Source organism: Dreissena polymorpha, chromosome 1 (genome assembly GCF_020536995.1).
Source record: "Dreissena polymorpha isolate Duluth1 chromosome 1, UMN_Dpol_1.0, whole genome shotgun sequence".
Taxonomy (NCBI): Eukaryota; Metazoa; Mollusca; class Bivalvia; order Myida; family Dreissenidae; genus Dreissena; species Dreissena polymorpha.
The window spans coordinates 59,451,239-59,476,671 of record NC_068355.1 but is presented as its reverse complement, the minus strand read 5'-3'; the positions used below and the strand labels follow the sequence as shown (position 1 = coordinate 59,476,671).

The 25,433-nt window shown below is 34.7% G+C and overlaps 2 protein-coding genes and 1 long non-coding RNA gene across 6 annotated transcripts in view; 1 reads left to right on the top strand and 2 right to left on the bottom strand.

Annotated features, from left to right (window-relative positions):
• LOC127882362 (uncharacterized) overlaps positions 1 to 25,433 on the bottom strand; it is a 175,660-nt gene that overhangs the window by 118,703 nt on the left and 31,524 nt on the right. The gene's annotated exons all lie outside the window — the stretch shown is intronic.
• Positions 1 to 25,433, bottom strand: part of LOC127882325 (homeodomain-interacting protein kinase 2-like) — a 125,613-nt gene that overhangs the window by 96,993 nt on the left and 3,187 nt on the right. For both annotated transcript variants that reach the window (XR_008050503.1, XM_052430889.1), the window contains exon 2: positions 1,274 to 2,285. Coding sequence is in view for 1 of the 2 variants with exons in the window: in XM_052430889.1 (XP_052286849.1) it covers positions 1,274 to 2,271 (998 nt within the window). In the remaining variant the exon portion in view is untranslated. The remainder of the gene's footprint in view (positions 1 to 1,273; positions 2,286 to 25,433) is intronic.
• On the top strand, positions 14,159 to 16,668 carry LOC127831222 (uncharacterized). 3 transcript variants are annotated; one of them, XR_008026384.1, is made up of 4 exons: positions 14,159 to 14,542; positions 14,814 to 15,097; positions 15,315 to 15,481; positions 15,986 to 16,668. It is a non-coding gene; the product is annotated as an uncharacterized LOC127831222 (long non-coding RNA). The 3 variants fall into 3 exon arrangements; XR_008026382.1 differs by having other exon boundaries at positions 14,166 to 14,542; positions 14,814 to 15,016; positions 15,986 to 16,662; XR_008026383.1 differs by having other exon boundaries at positions 14,167 to 14,542; positions 14,814 to 15,016; positions 15,315 to 15,477; positions 15,986 to 16,661.

Below are 25,433 nucleotides of genomic sequence, written 5' to 3'. Positions count from 1 at the left end.
GATCGAAATCACGTGTCAAGAAGAAAGCCATATGCGGATAATTGCATGCGGTCGCTCTTTGCTCCCGTCGTTGTTGGCCCCTAATAAATAATGTGTCATCGGTATTAGTGATTCGTCTGAATAAACGTGTTTATTTAACAATTGACAGTTGCAAACTGGTAACTTATTTCAGAGGATACCCTAATTGCCAATTATGTCTGAATTGAAAATTAACGACGTGGAACAAAGACGATCAGGTGATACAAACTTGTCAAATAGCATTTGTAATCGGCAGCGTGTTTACTGAGAATTGATTTTGCTGTTGTTTTAAGCATGTTGGCATCGTGTTGCCGCTTACACACGTATACTATAATGGCATGGCATTTAACGACGTCGCGCGCAGACAATCGGGTGATAAAAACTTTTCAAGAATAATCACGGACAATATAACGTCTTACGCCCCAAAAATAACAAATTTCAAATTAAAAAGAATAGACAACAAAATCAGTAACAATACATTTTATTACAAATAAATCGGTAACTGAACATAGCGTTCCGATACACGGTACGGGCCAATACAGACTTTAGAGAAAATGCAAATGGCTGCCGCGATGATTCAAAACAACTGACAAGTGTCCAACTTGGCTAGCATAAGCCCAGTAAACTCGATATTTTGTGTTTTTTTTGTTTATTTTCACCAGTATCTCGCTTATAAGACGCGACCCCAACTGTAACTTATTAATTTAAGTCTCAAAAATGCGTCTTATAAGCGCATGTATACGGTAAATGTATTAAGTTGCAGAACAGCAATACAAAAATTCAGAGCTCAACATACAGATAATTTATGTACAGGTTTTTTTTCCCACTTTTTGGGAAGATAGCCCATGGCTTTGGAATTGGGAATTTTATCGGCATTTTCATGAAATTGGGAAAATAAATTCATTAGCCTTTATTTCCACACGAAAAGTCCACTGATTAGGAAAATACTAAATTTGATTTAACTCTTTATTATCATTCAAATTAAAAGAAAAAAATCATATAATACTCTCTTAGATGTAATTGAATTAAAATTGAGATAAAATACACATAAGACTTCTTTCTAAAAATTTTTTTTTGGGAAATTGGTAATTTTTTGCCACATTTTGGGAAAACAGTATACTTTTTGGGATTGGGAACATAGTCGAATTTCGGCTATAAAATCGGGCCAAAAAAATTTGATGTACAAACCATATTCACAGAAACCGATAGGGGACAGAACTATATTAAAATGTTTATATAAACTGCATAAAGTTACCTGTAATATCTGGACTGCAGGTAGGTCGAACAAACTGCCTTAGACACATGACTTGCAGAACCAAAGTCTATGACCTTGACACGATATGGAAATCGCACAGGATCCACCAACATAATGTTCTCAGGCTTAAGATCCGCATGAATGAGTCCAAGGTTTTTTAGTTTCAATAGAGCCGTTAGCACTTGCTGTGTGATGGGACGGATATATTTCAGGGGTAGTGGCTGAAACTTGTTATGTTTGAGAAAATCATACAAATTTTGCTCCAGCATTTCAAACACCAAACATGTGTGGCTTTTGTGCTGAAAGCACTCCAGTGCTCGAACGAAGTTGAATTCATCCGCATTTTCTTGACTAAGTCGTGACAGAATGTTCACTTCAATCTGACCCTGTCTAGCATACGAAGGATGGTTTTTCAAGATTTTAATGGCTACAATCTCATTTGTTCCTTTCTTCCAACACTTAACAACTTGCCCGAACGTCCCGCGTCCGAGGAACTCAAGCACTTCGTATGAATTGGTCATCGAGTACAGAACCTCATGTTGTACGAGAGTGTAATCTCCCTCGCTGTTAGACGAGCTGGTGTTCTTAGAAGTGGTGGTCTGGTTGCCATTGTCGTCATCACTGGATATCGCAGTCGCCTCATTGAGTGTCAACTGCATCTGTAAGTCTAAGTTATTCAAGTCTGCACGTTTGCGTTTAATTCCAGACCGTTTACTACTAGAGTACTCACTTGCATGTACATTTGGGTTAACCGCGTTGTCCAACAATAAGTTATGGTTTGATGCTGACAAGAAGCTTGTGTTGTGTACGTGATTAAGGTAATCCCCGGACTCATGCCGAGATTGTGCGATAACATACGTGTTTTTCTGTCCGTCAGTGAAGAAGGAGGGGCTTGTTAGGTGCTGGCTGACTACATAGTCAACATTTGGTTCAAGTTTCACCTTTTTGAAGTTACTAAATGCACTTGCATTAGCCGACAAATAGAGATCTTCTTGCATTGATCCTGCCAAGCCTGAAACACAAAATATATTATTTGTTATTTAATTTAATATCTCAGTGATTTCAATTAAAGCAGACACCTTCTTTTTGATGAAAGCATTTCGCAATATTCTCAAATTTTACTATTCCAATTTGACTACCTTGCATCATTTTAAATATAAATACAAACAGCTAAATCATTAATAAATGTTATATAATACAAATTGAGTTGAATCACATAGTATTTGAAAAAAATGTTAACTTAAAAATAATTGCAGACCATGTAACTAACATGCAAAAACAACATAACTGTGTATTATGACCCTTGAACACTTCATCTCACCCCTGAAAATTTCAAAATCTATTGAAATCTCTTAATCTTTGTCCAGTTTAAAAACAAAATGTTATACAAGCTTTATGTTCGGTTGGTGTAAGAACCTGAAATTGAAATACCTTTAAAGGGGCCTTTTCACAGATTTTGGCATTTTTTAACTTATTCATTAAATGCTTTATATCGATAAATGTAAACATTGGATTGTAAAAGCTCCAGTAAAAAATCAAGAATAAAATTAAAAAAAGGAAAAGAACATTGCCCGGACCAGGTTTCGAACCAGTGACCCCTGGAGTGCTGCCAGAGTCCTGAAGTAAAAACGCTTTAGCCTACTGAGCTATTCCGCCGAGTGCACATGTTGAACGTATTTTATACCTTATATAAGCAATCTTCGTAGTTTCACAAAATTTAACGACAAAAACAGAACTCTCCAAATTATTCAATCGTTTCGCGTTGCAACGCTTTAAAATTTTTAGGTTTTAAAATCGTCAAAAGATGCATATAATGGCTCTATTAGACCATGGTAAATGTTCAGTATTACTGTTTCCTCACAAATATCATAACTAAAACGAAAATTTGCGAATCTGAAACAACTTTTTTCAATTTTGTCAATTTACCAAAGCGTGAAAAGATCCCTTTAATGTGAATATTGATTTTTCTTAAATTACGAATAATTTATTCATTATTTGATTGATTTAGTTTGAAGTGGAAATATTAAGTGCACTTCCTGAACATCAGTTTGATATTATTCTCATTTTTTAAATAAACTGAAACATATCATAAATGTATAACCATGAGTTTTTGTTGTGTTAACCAATGTGTTCAAGCAAAGCCAACCACTGGCAAATCTAAGCAAAACAGATCACAGCCATTAAGAAGTTCAACAACCACTGGCAGCGGTTATAAGTTTGATAGATACACCTATTTAACCCCTGTGTTTACTAGACTTACATGTATATGCCAGGTTAACTTAAAACCAGTCATTAACAAAGCATCAAATTAACAAACGATTATCCAAAATGAACCAAATAAGTTGTAAAGCTAAAGTTTAATGTTAGCAACACAGAACTTTAAATAACAATCCAAGTAGTAACCGATGTAAATATATCTATTAAACTTAACCCAAACAAAGAAAGCTTTTCTCCCGCCAAAATTCTTTGTGCACTGACAACTGTTACACTCTGGCTTACAGCTAGGTCATAGGTATATCTACATTAAAGCAAATAAAAGATATACGAAGCAAGCTGTAAAAAGTGCCTACTTCAACCATTAAAACGTATGTCAACTTTTTACTTTGGTAATAGTGATATTGGAAGAGTTTTAAGCAATTGTGTGACCTATTACTTATGACATAAAAAAGCTGTTCCCTTCAAATTCTCTCCTGAAATTCCCAAATTATCATTTGCATTTACAGATGTCTGGATCACAATAGTGTTATTGTCTACAATTCTTTCAAATCTTAATAATGAAACAAGTCATACTTGTACAAATTTGAAAACAAATTTTAGAACATGTTTTGAAAGATTACTGCAAAATATCATACATATAAAACGCTACGTTCCCAAAATGGTTGAAAACCTTGTTGTGGAAAACATATGCAATTAAAATGTAAATTATATGTGTAGCAAAACCAAGCTTGTGCGGGTCAACAAGGGCTGTTGTAAAACATGCATGCCCCCCATATGGGCTGTCAGTTGTAGTGGCAGCCATTGTGTGAATACGATTTTTGTCACTGTGACCTTGACCTTTGACCTAGTGACCTGAAAATCAATAGAGGTCATCTGCCAGTCATGATGAATGTACCTATGAAGTTTCATGATCCTAGGCCTTATTATTCTTGAGTTATCATTAGGAAACCATTTTACTGTTTCGAGTCACTGTGACCTTGACCTTTGACATAGTGACCTGAAAATCAATAGGGGTCATCTGCGAGTAATGATCAATGTACCTATGAAGTTTCATGATCCTAGTTGTAAGCATTCTTGAGTTATCATCTGGAAACCATTTTAGATATACAAAGGTTAAAGTTTTGGACAAACACAATTAATGAATCACTGTGACCTTGACCTTTGACTTAGTGATCTGAACATCAATAGGGGTCATTTGTCAGTCATGATCAATATACCTATGAAGTTTCATGATCCTAGGCGAAAGCGTTCTTTAGTTATCATCCGGAAACCATTTTTCTGTTTTGAGTCACTGTGACCTTGACCTTTGACCTAGTGACCTGAAAATCAATAGGGGTCACAGCGCTTCCGTAAGTGGACGTCAGGGCGTAAATTACGCCCGAAAACGGCAGTCGTACGTCCAAAATGCAAATGGTGGAAGTCCCTTGGACGTTTGATAATCTACATGTACGCTATTTCCTAATACACAACACATACAAATGACAACAGTAAATTGGGTTATTCAGACCGTTAACTCCGCCTAAGAGCTACTGTTATCAATGAATTTTCAGCGAGTGGCCATTATTGATTTTGCAGCTGTCAATCAAAGTCTTCTTGGTAAGCGCATCTGCCAATCAGCGCTCAGGCAGCCGAATACGTACACGCCCACCCCACGTGAAGCTGTATACAATAATATAAGCGACCTCTGTGCTACTAAGATTTATGCTACTAAGTTGTTATTAAGCAATCAAATATTTAAGTCCACGCTTTCCCCGAGGAAGAATGACATGATGTTGTACATGAAGTCTAATTTTTCCATGATTTTCATCTTTAAACGCAATACACAAGAAATTTTTATTTGTTGGTAGAATTTTCTTAACTTTCCGTGAAGAATAAAATCTGGAAATGATTTCGGATAACAGGTTTAATTATACGCATTTGAAAATACTAAAATTGAATAATGTATGTTGTTATATCAACGGCCATAACACATAATGCAATAAGTAGTTAAATAACGTGTTTTGAGATTGCCAAACTATGTAAACATATTGGTCTACATGCATGAATGACCTGACAAGTTATACCGCAATTCGAAATGAAGTGTACTCTGTAAAATTTTAAGAAAGACGCGTTTTTATATTCCGAAATTCGCTTTCACCTACGCAAACTTTTCTGAAAGGAGGTACATGTAACATTTTAAATTCAGTCGTTGATTTGTCGTAATTACTAAATATGACCAGTGCTCTATGCTCTCAAATCGCGTCACGTGATTAACGCATGTTCAATGGGAGTTCCCCCATCCCACAATCCAACATGTCTTATATTAAAATTCTGAAATAAAAGTGGGACTACAAAATGTATGTCTGGGACGTCCAACATTTTAGGCTTGGAAGTCAGGACTTCCAACTTTTAAAAGCTAACAGAAGCACTGGGGGTCATCTGCGAGTAATAATCAATGTACCTATGAAGTTTCATGATCCTAGGCGTAAGTGTTCTTGAGTTATCATCCGGAAACCGTTTTACTATTTCCAGTCACTGTGACCTTGACCTAGTGACCTCAAAATCAATAGGGGTCATCTGCGAGACATGAGCAATGTAACTATGAAGTTTCATGATCCTAGGCCTAATCGTTCTTGAGTTATCATCCGAAACCATCTGGTGGACGGACGGACCGACCTACCGACATGAGCTAAACAATATACCCCCTCTTCTTCGAAGAAAGGGCATAATAAATGAGAGGTCAAGCACATTTACTGGAGTCTTTTTTTTTTCAAAAGCATGTTTTCTTTCTAAAATCAGATATGTGACAAAATCACTGTTATCAGTTATGTGACATTTTTTCAGCCTCCCAACTTGTTGTTGTCTTTTATATTTTGATGCATGTTATACACACATAATATTACAAGTATAACTGAGAAGCTCATTAAAGGTTAATGATGTTTCAATGAAACCCAACACACAACAGGATATGCCGATAGCAACCACTAATTTAAATCATAATTAATTAAAGATTGTGCATATTGCTGGGAAGCTTAAGTTACATGCATCATATGATTTGTAGTATTATTGATATGCATACCAACCTATTTCATATAAAACTGTACCACCTATCGGGTTTAAGCTTAAATAAAATTACCCCACTTACATTATTTTGTATGTCCCACCTTTTAAATGCCCCAACCATTCAACACTTAAAATTGCTATAATTATTTAAATTAATTTAGATAAATATACATTTAATCAAAGGTAAATAGCAGGATACCAGCTCCCAACATAGATATAAACGTAAAAAAACAACAACAACAAGAGATGTGTATCATGTGTTTGTCAGAAACACAATGCCACCTATTGCGCCGCTTTGAAGCCATATATTTGACCTTTGACCTTGCAGGATGACATTGACCTTTCACCACTCAAAATGTGCAGCACCATGAGATACACATGCATGCCAAATATCAAGTTGCTATCTTCAATAATGCAAAAGTTATTGCAAAACTTTAACCAAGGTTTTGGGACACACACAATGAATGAATGAATGACAGAAAGACAGACAGACTTGCCAAAAACAATTTGCCCCCATCCTTTCGATCCGGGAGCATAACAAATTCTTTTTTTTTTTTTTGGGGGGGGGGGGATATTTTCAGCTGAAATAGGGGGAAAACGTATACTTTTATGAGGGGGGGAATGGGGCAGAATTTCGGCCCCAAAAACGACCAAACAAGGGCCCTGGTTATGAACATATATTTTAATCATTCAAATGCTTTGTTTAGAAGGACATTACAGGTCGCATTATGTATATATATATATTATGTTTTGCACATAGTATGTATTGGTTGTGCAACGAACTACAAATATAATGTATAGGTTACTTAACGAAGTACACCAATCTGTACTTCGATGGCATGTGTATTGACCAGCTGGCAACATACTAGGTATACAAGTAAAAAGGAGGATTTTTTTAGCTGAAATATGGGAAAAAGTATACTATTTTAAGGGGGAAATGGCCAAACAAGGGCCCTACAAACAAATATAATTATACTTAGCAATGCTTTCCACAGGCAATTTAACGGTCCCTCAGCGGGGCGCTTGAATTTCGAAATTAGAGTCCGTGGGGCGCCTGAAATTTTGTGATCAGTGTATTATGACAGTTATTGCAGCTTAAGATCAAAGCGATACCGACTTCGCCAAAAATTTTGAAAGCCGAGTTATGATCCTTTGTCGCTCTACCAAACTAAAGCCCTCCTAAAGGCGGAGCGTCACTGTATTAGAAAATCAATATTGGCCAATGAGAGCGCACGCTTTGTATGAGCGACAGCAGTAGGCAGGCAATACCTGCAGTTAAATCATGCAGACGATTCTTGGTATATATGTACATGTAATTGCCACATAAATCTTAGCCAGTTACTTAGAAGACTGGCAACCAGCCGTAATCCTTGTGGACAACATGAATTTCATGCATAATTCCATCAAAACATTTATTCTACTCGTAAAGTGTTTCAACAAATTATCGTTGAATTCCTAACGCAACTGTTACTATTTGTTGAAATATCAAATGGGAATAATTGAATTTGTAATCTGAAACCCATTCCCGTAAGTTGATGTTAACGCGTTTTTAATCCGAAACACACTTCCGAATGTAAATGTTACCCCAACGTTAAAATATTCTTGCTTCAAATTAGCAGTGCAAATTTATTTTGTGTCAAATCTTTTTCTCAATTAAAAAGAGCCCTAAAATTATGCAGCATGTACAACATCACGTCATTTGCATGTATTGAGCGTTTTAACAAGCACACAACACGTCAGGAGATTTACGCATGTTCAGAGGCAATATTTCATCAAATCTATAAATAATCGCTAAAATGTATTTGATACTATAAAAAAATGGCAAGGTTTGTGTAAAAGAAATAATTGGGAGCTTTTATCGTAAATATTTACCAGAAAGTGATTTATAAAAACGGAACAAACGGGATTATCGGGAAATATACAGTAATAGAGTCGGGTTGAAACAGAGGTATTGGTGAATCGATTCAGTCGGGATTTGACTTTATGTGCTGAAAAGTTTTAAAACAATTAAACAATATAACAAAGAATATATATTTTAAAACGACTTTTTTTAAGAGTCATAGCGCACCAAATGACGTCTTTTGACGCTTTTTTTCTTTGACTTATAACGAACCACAGAACGTGAATTGACACGTTAACTTAAAAAAAAAATCAACATCAGGAGGGGACACCCCTCCAGAACCAGCCCTATCAGCCCCGGGGCGCCCGACAAAAATCCTGTGGAAAGCACTGATGATGATACTATAATGACGATAAATATGTGATGAAAAGGTGCTACGGGGAAATATTTTAAATTACTTTAATGTTTTAAATATCTTAAAAAGTTCGGCATCTGTTTTGTCCACCCATTTCCCTCCATACACTGAAACAAAAATAAGCACTTAGTGCTCAGATAAAGCTATGCAGCCTGGGGGTGTCTGGACTCTCATCAGTCCAGAAAGACACCATTCTTGATACATGTTTGTACATTCAAAGGAGATAAAAACAGAGAACTCTGTAACAATCTGTGTTCCGATAGCATGTTGTTGTTTGTGCAAGACTGTGAATGAAAGTTAATGTTGCTTTCCTGTGTCATTTAAAGCTGACAAAAGTTAAACAAATTCATATTAATACCATTCTCCAATTGGTACAATTCACAACTTGATTTTTCCCAATCTGAAGATTTAGCGACTCGTATTTTTCCCCAATTTGGTGATTTCACGACGCTAAAAATTCCTTATTGCATGGGTACCAGACCCGTTCCCAATGAGTGAAAAAAATCACTGCCTTCAGCAACAATACCATTGTCATAAGAATTTGTCCTTACTCATATAACACCTTTATACACTAGCAACTTTGAACTGACTGAATAAGACCAAGCATGATCAGATACTAGCATGAAAAAAAGAGAGGCGTTATCTTTTTATTTCCTTTGTCATAAATTGATAATGGTCAATTCAAAACTTCTGCTTTTGTTTTGATAATTATTTTTATCAAGTTTTTGTTTTGATGACCACTGTTACTGGTTAGGTGTTTGTTTCTTTGTATTAGGGTGCAGGGTTTTTTTTTACTAAGAAAGTGACATCGATATTCGGCGTCTTCCCCTACCAGAATTTTTCCCCTCAAAATACAATTTCCCCACCAAAAATATCATTTTTCACCAAAATATAATATTTTCTCTCAAAGAAATGTTTATTTTTCCTTTGGGCATTCGACAATTATCCAATTTGCACCATGTACAACGATCTCTCTCTCCAGACGAACACAAAAAATCTGGGAATCCCAGTTATTCTAAATATAGCTCTTAAATAACGTTATGTAAACTGGGCAACTAATCGTAATAATCATGTGACTATTTAACTGGATACCGGTCTTGTGCGAGAAGGGTGTTTCGTCAATAAATTACCAGAAACCAGTCGAATTTTCATCCGGGCTATGTGCAAGCCAAGACATAAACGTGAAAACAGAAAAAAATGTCTCACAACCCTTGCAAAAAGTTAACCCACTTTCATACCAAAACACACTTAAACCAACATAAAACTGTGTTTTTTCTAAGTTTTTCTGAGCGGAAGTTGGTTTTTGCTAATAAAAGCGAGTTTTATGTGAGCTAAACTGTGCTTAACTGAGTTTAAAGTTGGTTTTTTAAAGTAGATGTGTGTTAAAGCGAGTTTTTTTGCTGTAAGAAGTTGGTTTTTTATGTGTCAAAAGTGAGTCTTTTTATTTATGAGTTGGTTTATGTGTGTTTAAGTGTGTCTTTTTGTTTCATAAGCGAGTCTTTTACAACAGAAGTGGGTCTTTTTATAAACAGAAGTGGGTTAAAGCGAGTTTAAGTTGGTCTTTTTATAAATAATTTGAAAGCCGCAACAAGGCTAAAAGACTCACTTTAACACACTTATCAATAAGTTGGTCTTTTGTTTATTAACATAACTCAACAAAAAAACAATAATTCTTCAACTAGGTCTTTGTTTCATGTTTATAGCCATATATTATCAAGGTGAATTGTAAAGGGGCTTTTTTACAGCTTGTTTGCCATTGCACCTTTTGTACATTTATGGGCTCCCCATAATATTAAGGAAACATTGGATAAAAATTGCTCTTTCAGAACATCACAGGTTCACAGATACTATAAAAATGTTAAAATGTTCAAACTTAGTTTGATACCTGAATATGAAATTGTTTGTCTTTCACTTTGAATCAATACACACATCACACATCTATAAAAATGTGAATACTTCCATTTAATTCATGTTCTTTGGAGAATTCAATAGACTTACAGTGTGTTTTTTTATTCATTTTTTGAGGGGGAGAGTGACACTGTTTCTATAATAAATAAAACTAGTTTCAGTGTGAAAGTGTTGATTAATATATGGAAACTTATGTGGGCTTGCCAGCATCAATTATATCTCCTCAACATAAAAACAATAACTATTTTAACTTTCTTATACTGATATTTAACCCCAATACAATTAATGCCTACCACATTGACCTTTAACATACAATTTAAAAGGCAATAAAAATAAATAATATTTATACTATTAATATTATTTGCTAACACCATTCAGCATGTTTTTTTTAAATATTCACAATTAAATATAATATGCTAAGGGTGCTGTGTATTATTCAATAAATACATATATGTTGGTGTTGAAATCAGTAGATATTTCTCAGATTTAGCACGGATTCTAGATTACACGGATAAGAAACGGGACCGTTACGCCAAATATCTTGTCGTGTCTAAGTCACGTGACCGTGTCGTAACTATCGATCTTTTATCGAAGCGCCGAGGTTATAAATTTGATGTACTCACTCACGTATTTTGTTAAATTATAGTTTCATTTCTAGGCCGATTTTGACAAATTATATATCATTAGAAAGCTAACGTAACGTAGTTTTCAGATATATCATTATATATTGAGTTTTTCTTCTGATTTCGGCAGCCCGGCGAGTTATAACTTTAACTTTTGCAAATAACATACCGTTTTGGAGTTTTAGAATCTAGATTTACGGTTGACATGTTCGTACTTTATACCGATTTGTAGCGTTTATATTTGGAGTTCAGTTTTAAAAATAACATCTTGCTTAGGAGAATAGAATTCTGTATACGATAGAAAAAAAATTGTTTAAAAACTAAAGTAATTAAGGAATGAAGGCGGGAAAATGTAGCGCGCGTTCCTAACGCTCTGAACTGATGCTACGGTCTTGGCGATTATGCTTTTGTTTAGATACCGGCCATTGAATTTCCTTTGCCATGATTATTATATTTTTTATGAAATATATTGAAATATTTTGTTCTAGAGACATATCCATAAAGCTAAGTATTAATGAAGCTTAATAAATTTACGATTTCAGCTCTTGATTATAACACAGAAAGGGTGTTAATTTTATGATGAAACAGCGTATACAAATGTATAGCGGACCCTCTTGATATTTTTCGGCTTTGCATACTTCAAATATAATGGGTGTCAAAACATTCATCGTTTGTTGTTTATTATCAAAAAGGTAATTATGTAAAATTATATGAAAGGTTATTAACCATAAATTATAAATTAATTAAAATTATTTAAAGATTCTTGAAAATCACGGTCAACTGTCTATGCATGTATATTGAAATATCTTTATAAGTTAACAGAGTTATAAATATATAGAATTCTAAATTAAAACACTGTATTATTTGTATTTTTCGGAAAGATTATTCATACACTCTTTATAGGACTACGAAATGACGGAGTTTTTTTACCGGTACCCGCTAAATACGTCAAATGTTAAGTATTAGATTTTTTAAATGTTTAAAATGTACATGTATAGGTATTAAGCACTTATAATTATTGTGATTTAGCTGGCTGACATCTATACAGTATTTAGTTTATGGCAATCTGTATGGGCAGATGACTATAAATGTTTTCAATACGCTACATATCTCATAAACGCAAAATTGAGTATTGGGCGTTACATTACTCCAAGAAATGACCACTAATACCACGAGAAGACATGGAGGTATCATAAAAAGTGTAATCTGACCAGACATTGCCACCTGTGGTTAGGGACCAATATACAAGTATAGGTCCCTGCTGTGGCGTATGACACCATAGTGTTATTTAGTATTGGTCGGCACAGTATCTGATCATAACGAGATAATTGGTTTGTGCTGAACACAGGGGCAATAAAACCACAGATCTATCAATAAACAAGATTATTGAGATATCTTTTTTTGAACACCGCGATAAAAATGCTCAAACCATGGACTCTAGAATACACGGATAAGAAACATGGCAACATTCTCAGAATCATCACTGCTATATGTGTAATCACCTAACAATTCGTCTAAAAATAATTTATATATTTGAGTTGAAGACGATGTACTGTTGTTTAAGTCTGAATAAACTATCTGTCTGCCTGTCTAAATCCAAGCCGTCATCGTCCCGGTGAAAAAATCTGATTTTCAATAGTTGGACATGATGCCCTGATGTCAAAATACGAAATGACCCGCGTAACACGGACCGTGATTTTCAAGAATCTTTAATAAATTGATAATTTAAGGTAAATAACATTTCAAATAATTATACATAATTACCTTGTTGATAATAAACAGCAAACGATGAATGTTTTTGACACCCATTTTATTTCAAGTATGCATGCAAAGCCGAATAATATCGAGAGGGTCCGCTATATACGCTGTTTCATCATAAATTTTACAACCTTTCTGTGTTATAAACAAGAGCTGAAATCGTTAATTTATTAAGATTCATTTATAATAAGCTTTATTGATATGTTTCGTGAACAAAATACTACAATATATTCCATAAAAAATATAATAAAATGGCAAAAGAAATTCAATGGCCGATTTCTAAACAAAAGCATAATCGCCAAGACCGTAGCATCAGTTCAGTGCGTTAGGAACGCGCGCTACATTTTCCCGCCTTCATTCCTTAATTACTTTGGTTTTTAAACAAAATTTTTTTCTATCGTATACAGAATTCTTTTCTCCTAAGCAAGATGTAATTTTTAAAACTGAACTCCAAATATAAACGCTACAAATTGGTATTAAGTACGAACATGTCAACCGTAAATCTAGATTCTAAAACTCCAAAACGGTATGATATTTGCAAAAGTTAAAGTTATAACTCGCCGGGCTGTCGAAATCAGAAGAAAAACTTAATATATATTGATATATCTGTTTACTGCGTAACGTAAGCTTTCTAATGATATATAATTTGTCAAAATCGGCCGAGAAATGAAACTATAATTTAACAAAAGACGTGAGTGGGTACATCAAAATGTATAACCTCGGCGCTTCGCTGTACGCTAATCGTAAAAGATCGATAGCCACGACACGTTAAAACGCGCGGTGGTAAAACATAAAATTTGTATTTCTTGTGTTTAACTCGCTATAAATCCATTAATAACAACAGGAATATACTAAAAGTTATATTTTTTTGAAAGAGGAATTAATAAGCAACAAGATAACGTATAAACCAATAAAATCGGATGAATAGTTTTTGCATAAGATTGAATTTACTAAAGTAAGGGTCAAATACTCGATTCATCTCCTGTCAATATACACTCCGTGGATTTAGTAATTGGCTGACACACATAAGAGATTAGCCCCCCCCCCCCCCAATTTTAATCATAAACATTAATTCTTATCACAGTATCAGTGCTCCATCTATAGGCCTAACAAAGGGGTGTTGATAGACTTTTGATTGGCTGAGCCACCATCTATTTGAAAACAAGCGACTTTGATTGGCTGGAGACAGGAAGTTATGTTTTGAAAACAAAGGGGGTTTTCATCAACTGACTTTGAGCTTTAAGGTATAATTGAGTAACATAAAGACTTATAATTCTAGTTTAAAATGTCTTGAATAACTTTCAGCATGAAGTATTGTGTGGTGAAAACAATGTGTATGTACTACAATGTGTAAATCAACAATAAGTTTGTTGCAAAGGAGATTCAAAGTGGATGGTTAAAGTGATATGGTCTCATAATTCATCAACTGCCTGTTATCTTGGAATACTGAAGAACAGTTGTTTTAGGTTTGTATTTTCATTTTTACATCACTTTTTATTTAGTTTTATATTGAATTAATTATGATCATTATCATATTTATGTATTGTCACTGGGAAATGTAAATGGATAAGTATAAATGTAATGCAATTATAAGGAAAAACAACACCATTTGAATAATTATGGCTGTATTTTATGATTATTGTCATCTTAAATGTTATTTATACCTATTTCTGGTCATTAATGAACAGATTTCTTTCCCACATATTCAATGAAAACTTTTATATTTTAAATTTGAAGGTTAAACTCCCAAGGTGAAATTTACATTGATTGGAAGATTCTTTGGATAGAATATTCCTGCCAAAAGACAGCAGAAGGGGGACTAACTGATGTATGGATTTTGACACCAGATTTTACCCTGCACGAGCAGCCCAACTTTAGTAGATCAGGAGTGGGAAAACCGAGCCCTGTCCTTGACCAAGGAAAGTTGGATTTGTTGAGAGGTAAAACTATACAGGTTTTAGCATTTGAAAGGCGTCACACTTCCGACCAGTCCACACAGCCAAATGGGACCACATATCTTGGTACATTTTCAAACAGTATTTTCTACCACACGTAATTTCTTTTAATTATTTATGACAAGCGTTAAGTCACATGTGATCACAGGATTTAAATTGCAAAAATAAACAAACAAAAACAACAAGCAAACAAACTTGTTTTGATTTAAATTAATAATATTTATAGTAACAAGATATACCATAACAGCAATATTTATCACTTACATTATAAAATATCTTTCAGGACCTGATCTCAAATGAGATCATGCACAAGACGCACCTCGCAAAGGCCATGACAGTATAGTTTTCAGACCTGATCAGCTGGTGACTGCTCTATGAAGTGCTGTTCAACCTCCCCTAAGGGGGAGATTCGAGAGGGTCTCCTGATTGCTGAACACTACGCCATGGTTGGTATGATTCTTTTTTATAGGGAAAAAGGGGATTTAAATATATAGGTGTTCTACTGCCTCCATATTCATTTTGAAACAAACATAATGCAATTGATTCAAATTTGACTCCAGCACATAATCTGTCTTGCGTTAATTTAATACTACTGCTAAAATTTAAGAGTTACTAAAAATTGTGTTTGTGTATAAAAGTTTTGAGAATTTAACACATAGGCAGACAAAAATAACCTCAGTATAAAGTTAACGATCAAGCTCTAATTTTGAACGATATAAAAAATTCAAGCAACAGTAATTTGCCTCCTTGTTTCAAAAACCTCTTTTGAAATCCTTCTAATGTAGATGATGTTAAAATGGGATATCTGAACTGATGATATTGATGTAAAAGTTTATTCCACCAAAATCAAGTCATTCAGATCAGACTTGATTTGGGTGGAATAAACTTCTACATGTTTTTTTAATACTGTAATGTACAGTAAAATCCTGCATTGATTGTTCATATACATTTCAGTTGTCATCTCCAAAAAGTTTGCCCTGCCCATATCAACAGTGGAAGAGAACATGAGATGGGCCTTGAGGAGGCTTCGTGTCATGTACTGCGGGGAGAATATATAAACTGTTTAGTGCTGAGCAATATGTTCCTTTGTTCATATGTGTAAATATGTGTAAAGGGCTATTCCAGGAAAAGATAGGATGAAGGATTCCTTAATGTTGTCATTTTATAAATCCGGTACCACCAACACAGTTAAAAACAATTATTATTAATTTTATCCTCTGTATCACCCCTCACTAACTGAAACTGTATATAATCATGGTTCATACCCTTCCTCCCATTTTTACCTGTGGTAGCCCAAAGAGGAGAATGTTATTTATTTTAATTTATTATGTTAAATGTGCTCGCATATTGTGATAATGTATCTTGGGCAGATGTTTTCCTGGTTTTGTTAAAAATGCACTGTAAAAATGTTCACATTATTTGTTTTTTTTAATATAAACATTGTTTTTTGCAAATTGTGTGTGTCTTTTATTTATAATCACATGGGGCTTGTAATGATCTGTTGTGATTTTATCTCAAATAACCTTTTTACCATTAAGGTGTAAATATTTTTTTTTTACAAAGGTTACAGGTCAAACAAGCAAAATTTTATGATCCCTTAAGCGAACAAAAGACTCACAAAAACCAACTTAAACACACTATTGTAGGCAGAAGTGTGTTTAAGTTGGTTTTTTGTGAGTTTTGGTATGTTGGTTTTTTGTGAGTTTTGGTATGTTGGTTTTTTTGTGGGTTTTGGTATGTTGGTTTTTTGTGAGTTTTGGTATGTTGGTTTTTGTGAGTTTTTTCTGTGTTTAACTCAGTTTTAACCAAGTTGGTAAAAAAAACCACTTTAAACACAGAAAAAACCAACATACCAAAACTCACAAAAAACCAACATACCAAAACTCACAAAAAACCAACATACCAAAACTCAAAAAAAACCAACTTACCAAAGCCCACATTTATGTAACAAGTGAGTTTTTTCTGTGTTTAACTCAGTTTTAACCAAGTTGGTAAAAATACCCACTTTAAACACAGAAAAAACCAACTTACCAAAACTCGCAAAAAACCAACATACCGAAACTCACAAAAAACCAACTTACCAAAACTCACAAAAAACCAACTTACCAAAGCCCACATTTATGTAACAAGTGAGTTTTTTCTGTGTTTAACTCAGTTTTAACCAAGTTGGTAAAAATACCCACTTTAAACACAGAAAAAACCAACTTACCAAAACTCACAAAAACCAACATACCAAAACCCACTAAAAACCAACTGCCAATACCGCTTGGTTTAACACGGATAAAACTCGTGTTTAACTCGAGTTTTACACACTTATTTGGGAAGGGAATTGGCGTTCTTACACAAACAAAATAAAACATTCGGACTCGGAAGATACTGAACGCATCAACGCATTTTTTAAGAAAGAATCATCGAAAACCGTTATAACCCATCAGGATTCTGAGGTAATCAACATCGAACATTGTGAAAGTGAAAGTAGACAATCGGCAGCTGCCGCTCCTTTCCCTTCCAATACTGTAGCAGATCAAGATCGTCAACCCATTCATCATGAAATTGAAATCACAAAATTGACATCGTCCCCCGGCCCCAGTACAGAAATATAGTTGAAAACATTTCCCATAATTAGATCTACACCTGCAACTTAATTAAGGACTTTGACTTTAATACGTGTTAAATGTGTTTTAGAACAAAAAGGACGGAGACAAGCCTCTTTTGATGAGTTATAGACATTGAAATGAACAGTTTTTATTTTTTCCCCTAATATGTCTCTTTCGCACTCTTTTTTCCCCTTTCACCCAGCGTCCAGCGTCTTCCCCTTTCTCTAAAAAAAACCCCTGGGGTGTTTGAACTTGATTCAAAAGATATACACAGTTCTTATGCTATATGCTGGTTGAGTCGTGGGTAATTTCCTTAAAGTGGTTACATCACACATATTAAATAAATTTAACACTATGAATCATTATAAACATAATTATAACATTTGTTCTTTACATTTGTTGCTTTTTTCCAAAAGTTAATCATCAGAAATAATAATAAATAATCGATTGTCTTGATAGTGTCAAACTGCCATCTTGAAAATGTTGTCTTGTTGAGCCGTGTATTCTGATTGGCTATTCCAATTTCAAGATTTTCATATCGATAAATAGCCTTTAAACTGACATTAAAGAGAAGAGTAACTTCTTGTGAAAAAATGTCAACAGGAGATCTATTATGAAAAATAATCGTTAATAAACGATTTTGTGTTACTTAGGAACACTATAAGACCAATTTATAAAAGAGGAAATATTTGATAAGAGCTCGGATGAATTACAATATTGTACAATATCAAATCTGCCGCCGAATTTCGGCGGCAGTCCCCCACCTGAAAAGTATACTTTTTTCCCCTTTTGGGGGGAAAAATTCCCCCTAAAAAAAAAAAAAAAAATGTGTCTCATGATTATTATATCTCAATTCTATTTCAATTTAATCTTTTCAAACATACTAAATTATGAAAAATGCAATGAATATAGTGCAAACATGTACAAATGAAATAATGAGAGAGTAAGTAAAAAAATCCCCCAAAATGGGAAACGCCGCGAAAATTCCCCCTCCTAAGGGCTGCGGACCCCTTCCCCCAAAGTAGTGTGAGGGCCCTGCCTGTTTTTGTCGCATTTTTTATTTATACGAAAAAAGATGTTGACCTGGTCAAAACTATTTTTCTAACAACTGTATAATTTTGGAACGTTTAATGACATAATTTCAAGTGATCTTTATAACCACGACTCTAAAAGAAACCACGACTCAACAAGAAACTACTATACAAAGTGTTTGCTTTAGCCATAAAGAACTATAATCTGTTCATAGGAACTTATAGAAGCACAGAGCATTCAAAGCAAACTATGTTGAAATTTTTTATGATTACTGTCCATCAAGTATCAAAGACTGGCAAACTTTGATATGTGGGTTTTAACAGGGCTATAGATAACTTTGGGGTATACATGTATTGGGTAATTCACCCTCTGTTTTTGACAACAATAGGGTTTTTGTAAATTGAATAGAGTTTAGCAAAAAAAATCACCCCCTACTTTTGAGCTTAATTGGGTTTTTCACCACAGGTTTTTTTTAACTCAATTGGGTAATTTAGGGAATGATAATACAAATCTACTAAGCAGGGATTTCAGTAGATTTTAAAAACCAGGAGTCAATGACCCCTGGACTGAAATTTTGAGGAATCAAATTGAAAAATGGTGGGGTCAATTTTGAAGCCTGTTAATTGTGTTTTTGTCTGTATCATTCAGTTTTTTAGATAAAAATATGCTCTAAGAGTAACACAATATCTTAAAAAGTTATACTGCTTTATTAAATAACAATACCATGAAACATAACACAACATATTTTAATGAATTGGTACATTAAATATACTTCCTTTTACTAAAGTTATAACACATTTAAGTCTTTTAACACATTTAAATAATTTAAGATATGTACCGGTAGCACCTTTTCATCACATATTTATCGTCATTATATTATCACCATCCCTATGATAGCTTTTCTAACAAAACACAATCTAAATGCATGGAACATCTAGTATATCTATTACTGTTTATCCGAATACTATACATGTCCGAAATATGTACACTTTGGAATGCCTTACCTGTAGTAGTTTTACCTTAATAATCCAAATTTTTCTTGTAGTTATCGGGTTTAACAAACCTTATCAAATGTTTGTTAAATCCAGTTAATGCTTTCTCCATTATTGAATCGCCATTACTTGCAATTTGAAACGCCAGCTTTGAATTGAACGCGGGTTGAATGTTAAGTCCGCCATTTACAATGTCGAAGGTCATGACGCAGCAATTTAATTCTACTCGGAGAATTTATATCTTATCGAGAAAATGTGTTTTCTCAATGTTTATGTGTAGTATTAATACTTATTAGTATAAAAAATGAACTGTGATTCCAGTTTATATAAGATGGGTGTTACTCGTAATTATCGGTGGATTAACAACTGACAAAACTCGCTGGACTTAGATCTACTATTGGATCTACGTAATTAATAGACCTTTGATCAATATGTTTTTTACTTTAATTAATTTTGCCGACTTTCTTTAACCGTGCCGTCTGAAAAGTCTGCAAAAAACCTGCAATTATCGGATGGTCAATCAATTATCAGGTAATCACTGCTGCTAATTACCCAGTAAGTGGGCACGCACTATTTAGACGGTGACATGTGTATTGGAAGAGATGAGATAAGATAAACAACGCCCGGGGTATTCCCTCGATTATAGACCGAGTTTCAAATACTGAAACATTAATTTCAATTAGGAGCACAGCAGGATTTATTACCATGGAACTCGAGATGTTAACTGACTGACGCACGGGTCAAATTTTCGACGCGTTAAAATGACGCACAGCAGAAAAAAGGGTTGCATCAAAAATGAGGCATTTTTAATTTGCTCGCGTCAAAACGCAGGATTCTGCGTCTATTGAAATCCCTGACTAAGGTTACTATATTATTTATACAGTGTAGTATATAAATGGAATTCAAAAAGGTACCTGTACATAACAACTTAGGGCTGTAACGAATACACTAGGTGACGAATACGATACGTATCACGAATACAGGGTGGCGAATACGAATATTTATTCGCGAATTTGAATTTCAATGAACAAAAGTAATACTGACAACTTGCAATTACATTGTAAAGTAAAGAATATTTGTCAATTTGATTAATTGAGTATCATTGCAATTTGCATACTGAAAATATGAAATATAACACTTTGAAATAACAAAACACTGATTAGAACTGCTTAAACTTTGACAACAGTTTGAAAACATGACTAGTACCAATAAAATCTTTGAGAAGAACAATTAATATAGCAATAGCCTTCCCTTTGCTAGGCTCCATGTTTGTTAATAAGTTGCACAATCATTGTCTTTAAGATAAACCAAAAAGAAATTCCATCTGCTAATCCTTTGTGTGTATGTTTGAGCATCAAATCACTCATATTTACCTTAATGTACATTAAACAACCATCGAAAGATTTTTCAAGTCAATGTCGTAAATATTCAACCGGTGCCTGCTGTTTTTGTTGATAATCTCACTGTGTAACATAGTGGGTGGGGTAAACATGATGAAAAATGCCGGAATAAGGAGAAGAACATTTAAATATAGGGGTTTATTGTATGAACCTTCATTTGTAAGGTAAGATAACTTAGATAAGATGATCAAACTTTCAAACTAGAAACCACACTGTTTGTATTAGTCAAATAATAGGTTCGAGAGGTGGCGAATAACGAATACGATTCATCCACAGCCGTATTCGAGAAATTTGAATATTCGAATGTATCGTTACAGCCCTTATAACAACAAACAATTACTGAATTTGTGATCAAAGCTCATTTCTTTTTCGTTGAATAAGACAGAATTCGTGAAAATCGCTGCACAATTGAAAAGGTTATGGCTGTTCAAAGCGATGCACCCGTTTTCGGGTCATTTTGAGTTGAATACCTTGAAAATGAAAGTTGAAATTGGACATTTCTACGAATAATTACAATACTACGATGCTGTCCGGTAATCTTGCCCAGTAAAGGGTCAATTGGTTTAAAAACATGTTCTTTTATAAATTGACAACATAATATCTAAATTTATTATGGAAATAATAAAATTATGTGCTTATTTACACAAAATATCTGATTAATTCAGTGAAGAACTGTCCGATTTGATTTCAAATCAAACATGACTCACCTCATTTTCAAACTATCACAGTGTCCGGTAATCTTGCGACCTCGTTTAGGCAAAATTGTAGACATATGGGGTCCAATTATTGATAAAAAAACATTCCAGAAAAATATTTTTAAAATCAGTTTGTAAAACCATTGAAATTAAATGTGGATTTCTAGTGCAGTTTTTGTTCATTACAAATCAACAAACAAGGGCTGTTTGTAAAACATACATGCCCCCCATATGGGCTGTCCGTTGTAGTGGCAGCCATTGTGTGAATACGATTTTTGTCACTGTGACCTTGACCTTTGACCTAGTGACCTGAAAATCAATAGGGGTCATCTGCGGGTCACGATCAATGTACCTATGAAGTGTCATGATCCTAGGCAAAAGCGTTCTTGAGTTATCATCCGAAAATCATTTTACTATTTCGGGTCACCGTGACCTTGAGCTTTGACCTTGTTACCTCAAAATCAATAGGGGTAATCTGCAAGTCATGATCAATCTACCTATGAAGTTTCATGATCATACGCGTATGCGTTCTTGAGTTATCATCCGAAAACCATTTTACTATTTCGGGTCACCGTGACCTTGACCTTTGACCTAGTGACCTAAAAATCAATAGGGGTCATCTGCGAGTCATGATCAATCTACCCATGAAGTTTCATGATCCTAGGCGTATGCTTTCTTGAGTTATCATCCGGAAACCATTTAACTATTTCAGGTCACCGTGACCTTGACCTTTGACCTAGTGACCTCAAAATCAATAGGGGTCATCTGCGAGTCATGATCAATGTACCTATGAAGTTTCATGATCCTAGGCCCAAGCGTTCTTGAGTTATCGTCTGACAACCACCTGGTGGACGGACCGACAGACCGACCGACCGACAGACCTACATGAGCAAAGCAATATACCCCCTCTTCTTCGAAGGGGGGCATAATAATATAGTCACTAGTGATAGTGTACAATTAATAAAAAAGTACCGGTATGTGTGAAAAAAAATGTTTATGCACAACGGGTTTGATTTTACCACTATCATGCTTCCATAGTTTACAGAAATATCAAAACTTGGCCATTGCGCATGCGGAGATCATACCAAATTGGTTTGACAGAATGGCGGGAAATAATGGCTACCGGAAATAATTGACTTTGTCGGTCTGGTGTGATATATTTTCATGGCCAAAAATACCATAATTGATCGGATATTGTGCAATGGAATGCTAAATTACACGTTGGATTTATTAATTCTTAATTTAAAGTATGAAAACGCTAAAGACTGCAGGGAATTTGTGATTCATTTCGAATTTTTCGTAAGTGGCCAGTGTTTATGATCGAATTTTATTTTGCATGGAATACGTACCTTTTAAATCCGTTATTTATTAAAAATGTGAAATTCCATCATTCATCACTAAAGAAAACCATTTGTCATCTGCGAGATTCGCAAATGTGAAGTGCGCAAGATTACCGGACGCGGAAGATTACCGGACTTAACTGTACCCCTAATATTGATAACCGCTGGAAAGACTGCCTTATTTTCTTAATAGGACGGCATATAAACTATGCGGTACATTTTGAACAGAAAATAACCAGTCTAAAAAATTAGCCTGATGTTTGTAAGAATTGCGTTACGTGACGCAAGGTTTTTTACGGGAATTACGTTATTAAACTTGTATTTGCGTTTTTATACGCTTTATTTTTAATTTAATTATGTTTTTGGCTATTTTAATTGCGTAATAACGCAAGTACGCTTGCTATCTATACAGTGTTTTTTTTTTATGAAATATTCGGCGTTATTCAGCCCCATTCCCCCATCTTTGGAGTATATATTTTCCCCCCAAATATTTTTAAAATTCCCCTCTCTGAAGTGTTATTCAATTTTAATCAATACCTCATTTAAATACGCAGCGATTTTCCTCCTTCTTTATAAAGTACCGGTAAACGGTACTTTCCCAATCGAACGAAAATTCCCAAATTCCCAAAACGGTACTTTCCCAATCGAGCGAAAATTCCCAAATTCCCAATCGGCATCTGGAAAAATCCCAATCAGCGTCCGAATTTTTTCTCAAAACGATAGAAAGTTTCGTAAAAAAACAACTTTCGGCGAGCGAACAAAGAAAATCGTATAGTTGTGTGTAACCACGTGCTCGATTAATTTCGGGTTTTATTATTCAGCGCATTCAATCAATAGAGTTGTTACTGTTACCGGTTCTTTTGCCAGGCAGCCAGCGTACTGTTTTACGTCGGTTTGTAACCTTATCGTAGTTTGAAATGAGTCATAATAGCAAATATTATGCCAAAAAACCAATCGGAACCATCTATCACAGGACACATTGACAGCAATAATGATGCTGTGCAGGGCGGGATGCAAGCAACTGAGTGATGATCAAACATCAAAGATTGTTGAAATTTTCACAAAAATGAAAGAGAGAGACATTGCTTTAAAAGAGATTAAAACAACTAGTAATTGATTTGGTGTGTTCTTTATAATATTTTGTTATTTATATAAACTTTATAACTTAATGGTCATTAAGGCATGCCTGCAAATGATTATTTAAATGGGTATGTTCAATTAAGTATGAACTGTATGATGTATTCAATAAGACCCAAACTTCACGACGCGATTTTCCCAATTTCAGGATTTCACGACTCAATTTTTCCCAATTTTGAGGTTTTCACGACTCAATTTTTCCCAATCGGACCGGTACGGGTACTTTTCCCAATTGGACAAGGAAAATCGCTGATACGTCTTTCGTTACTTATTTCAGGGGTGTCAATTGTCCCAAATTTGAAATCCGGAAAAATTAAGCCGAGAGTCTGAGGCCGTAGGAGGGCCCAACCCCCCGAGCCCTAGCTTATTGTTCTTTTTTTATAGTCTTTCTAGGTGCATTTTCTGGTGAGTACAATGCAAAATATTATAAACCAAACCATCCGTAACAACGCATGTGTATTTGTCATTCTATACAAATGATATTAAGACCTTCAAAATTAAATTAAAATGGACAAACCATACCGTATCCGAAAACGACTGTCCGAAAACATGTCCCGATACATCATTTGCAAATGAAATAAAATATGCATATCGTTTGACTGCAGAAAATGTAAACCAGTAACCAGTAACCTAGCAAATACGCAGTCAATATATAATTTGATTAACATATTGTTTTAAAATATGATATTGCAGTGCTTTACTTTGTCAGTTACTGCTCATGTCAGTGCCAGCCGCTTACCAATCAGAAATCAATAAATAAAATCGGTACCAAGCGCAAATATGTCCGGAATGCCGACGATGCTATAACAATATTCGTTCTGAAATGATCCCGCACTAAAATAATTTTGTCCCTACCCCCACTCCCCTTAAACAAACTCATCGGATTTACATTCACCACAAAATCAACCCTGGACGGCTCAAATCCGGATTTCCGGAATAATCCGGAAAATTGACACCCCTGTTATTTACTACAATTTTCCTGAACTGCATCCACGTGTTTACTTTATTGTAGCCTTTACCGCAAACAGTACGTACAGTACAGCCAAAGCGGCACAAACATAATCCGCGGCTACGCCACGGCCAGATTATTAGTCCGCGGCGGCCGAATCATGTGTTCACGCGGCGTATCGCCGTGGCACTCGGCATCGATCCGCGCAACGACGCCGAGTCTGTATTAACCACGCGTACTTTCGCGGAGTAAATCCGCCG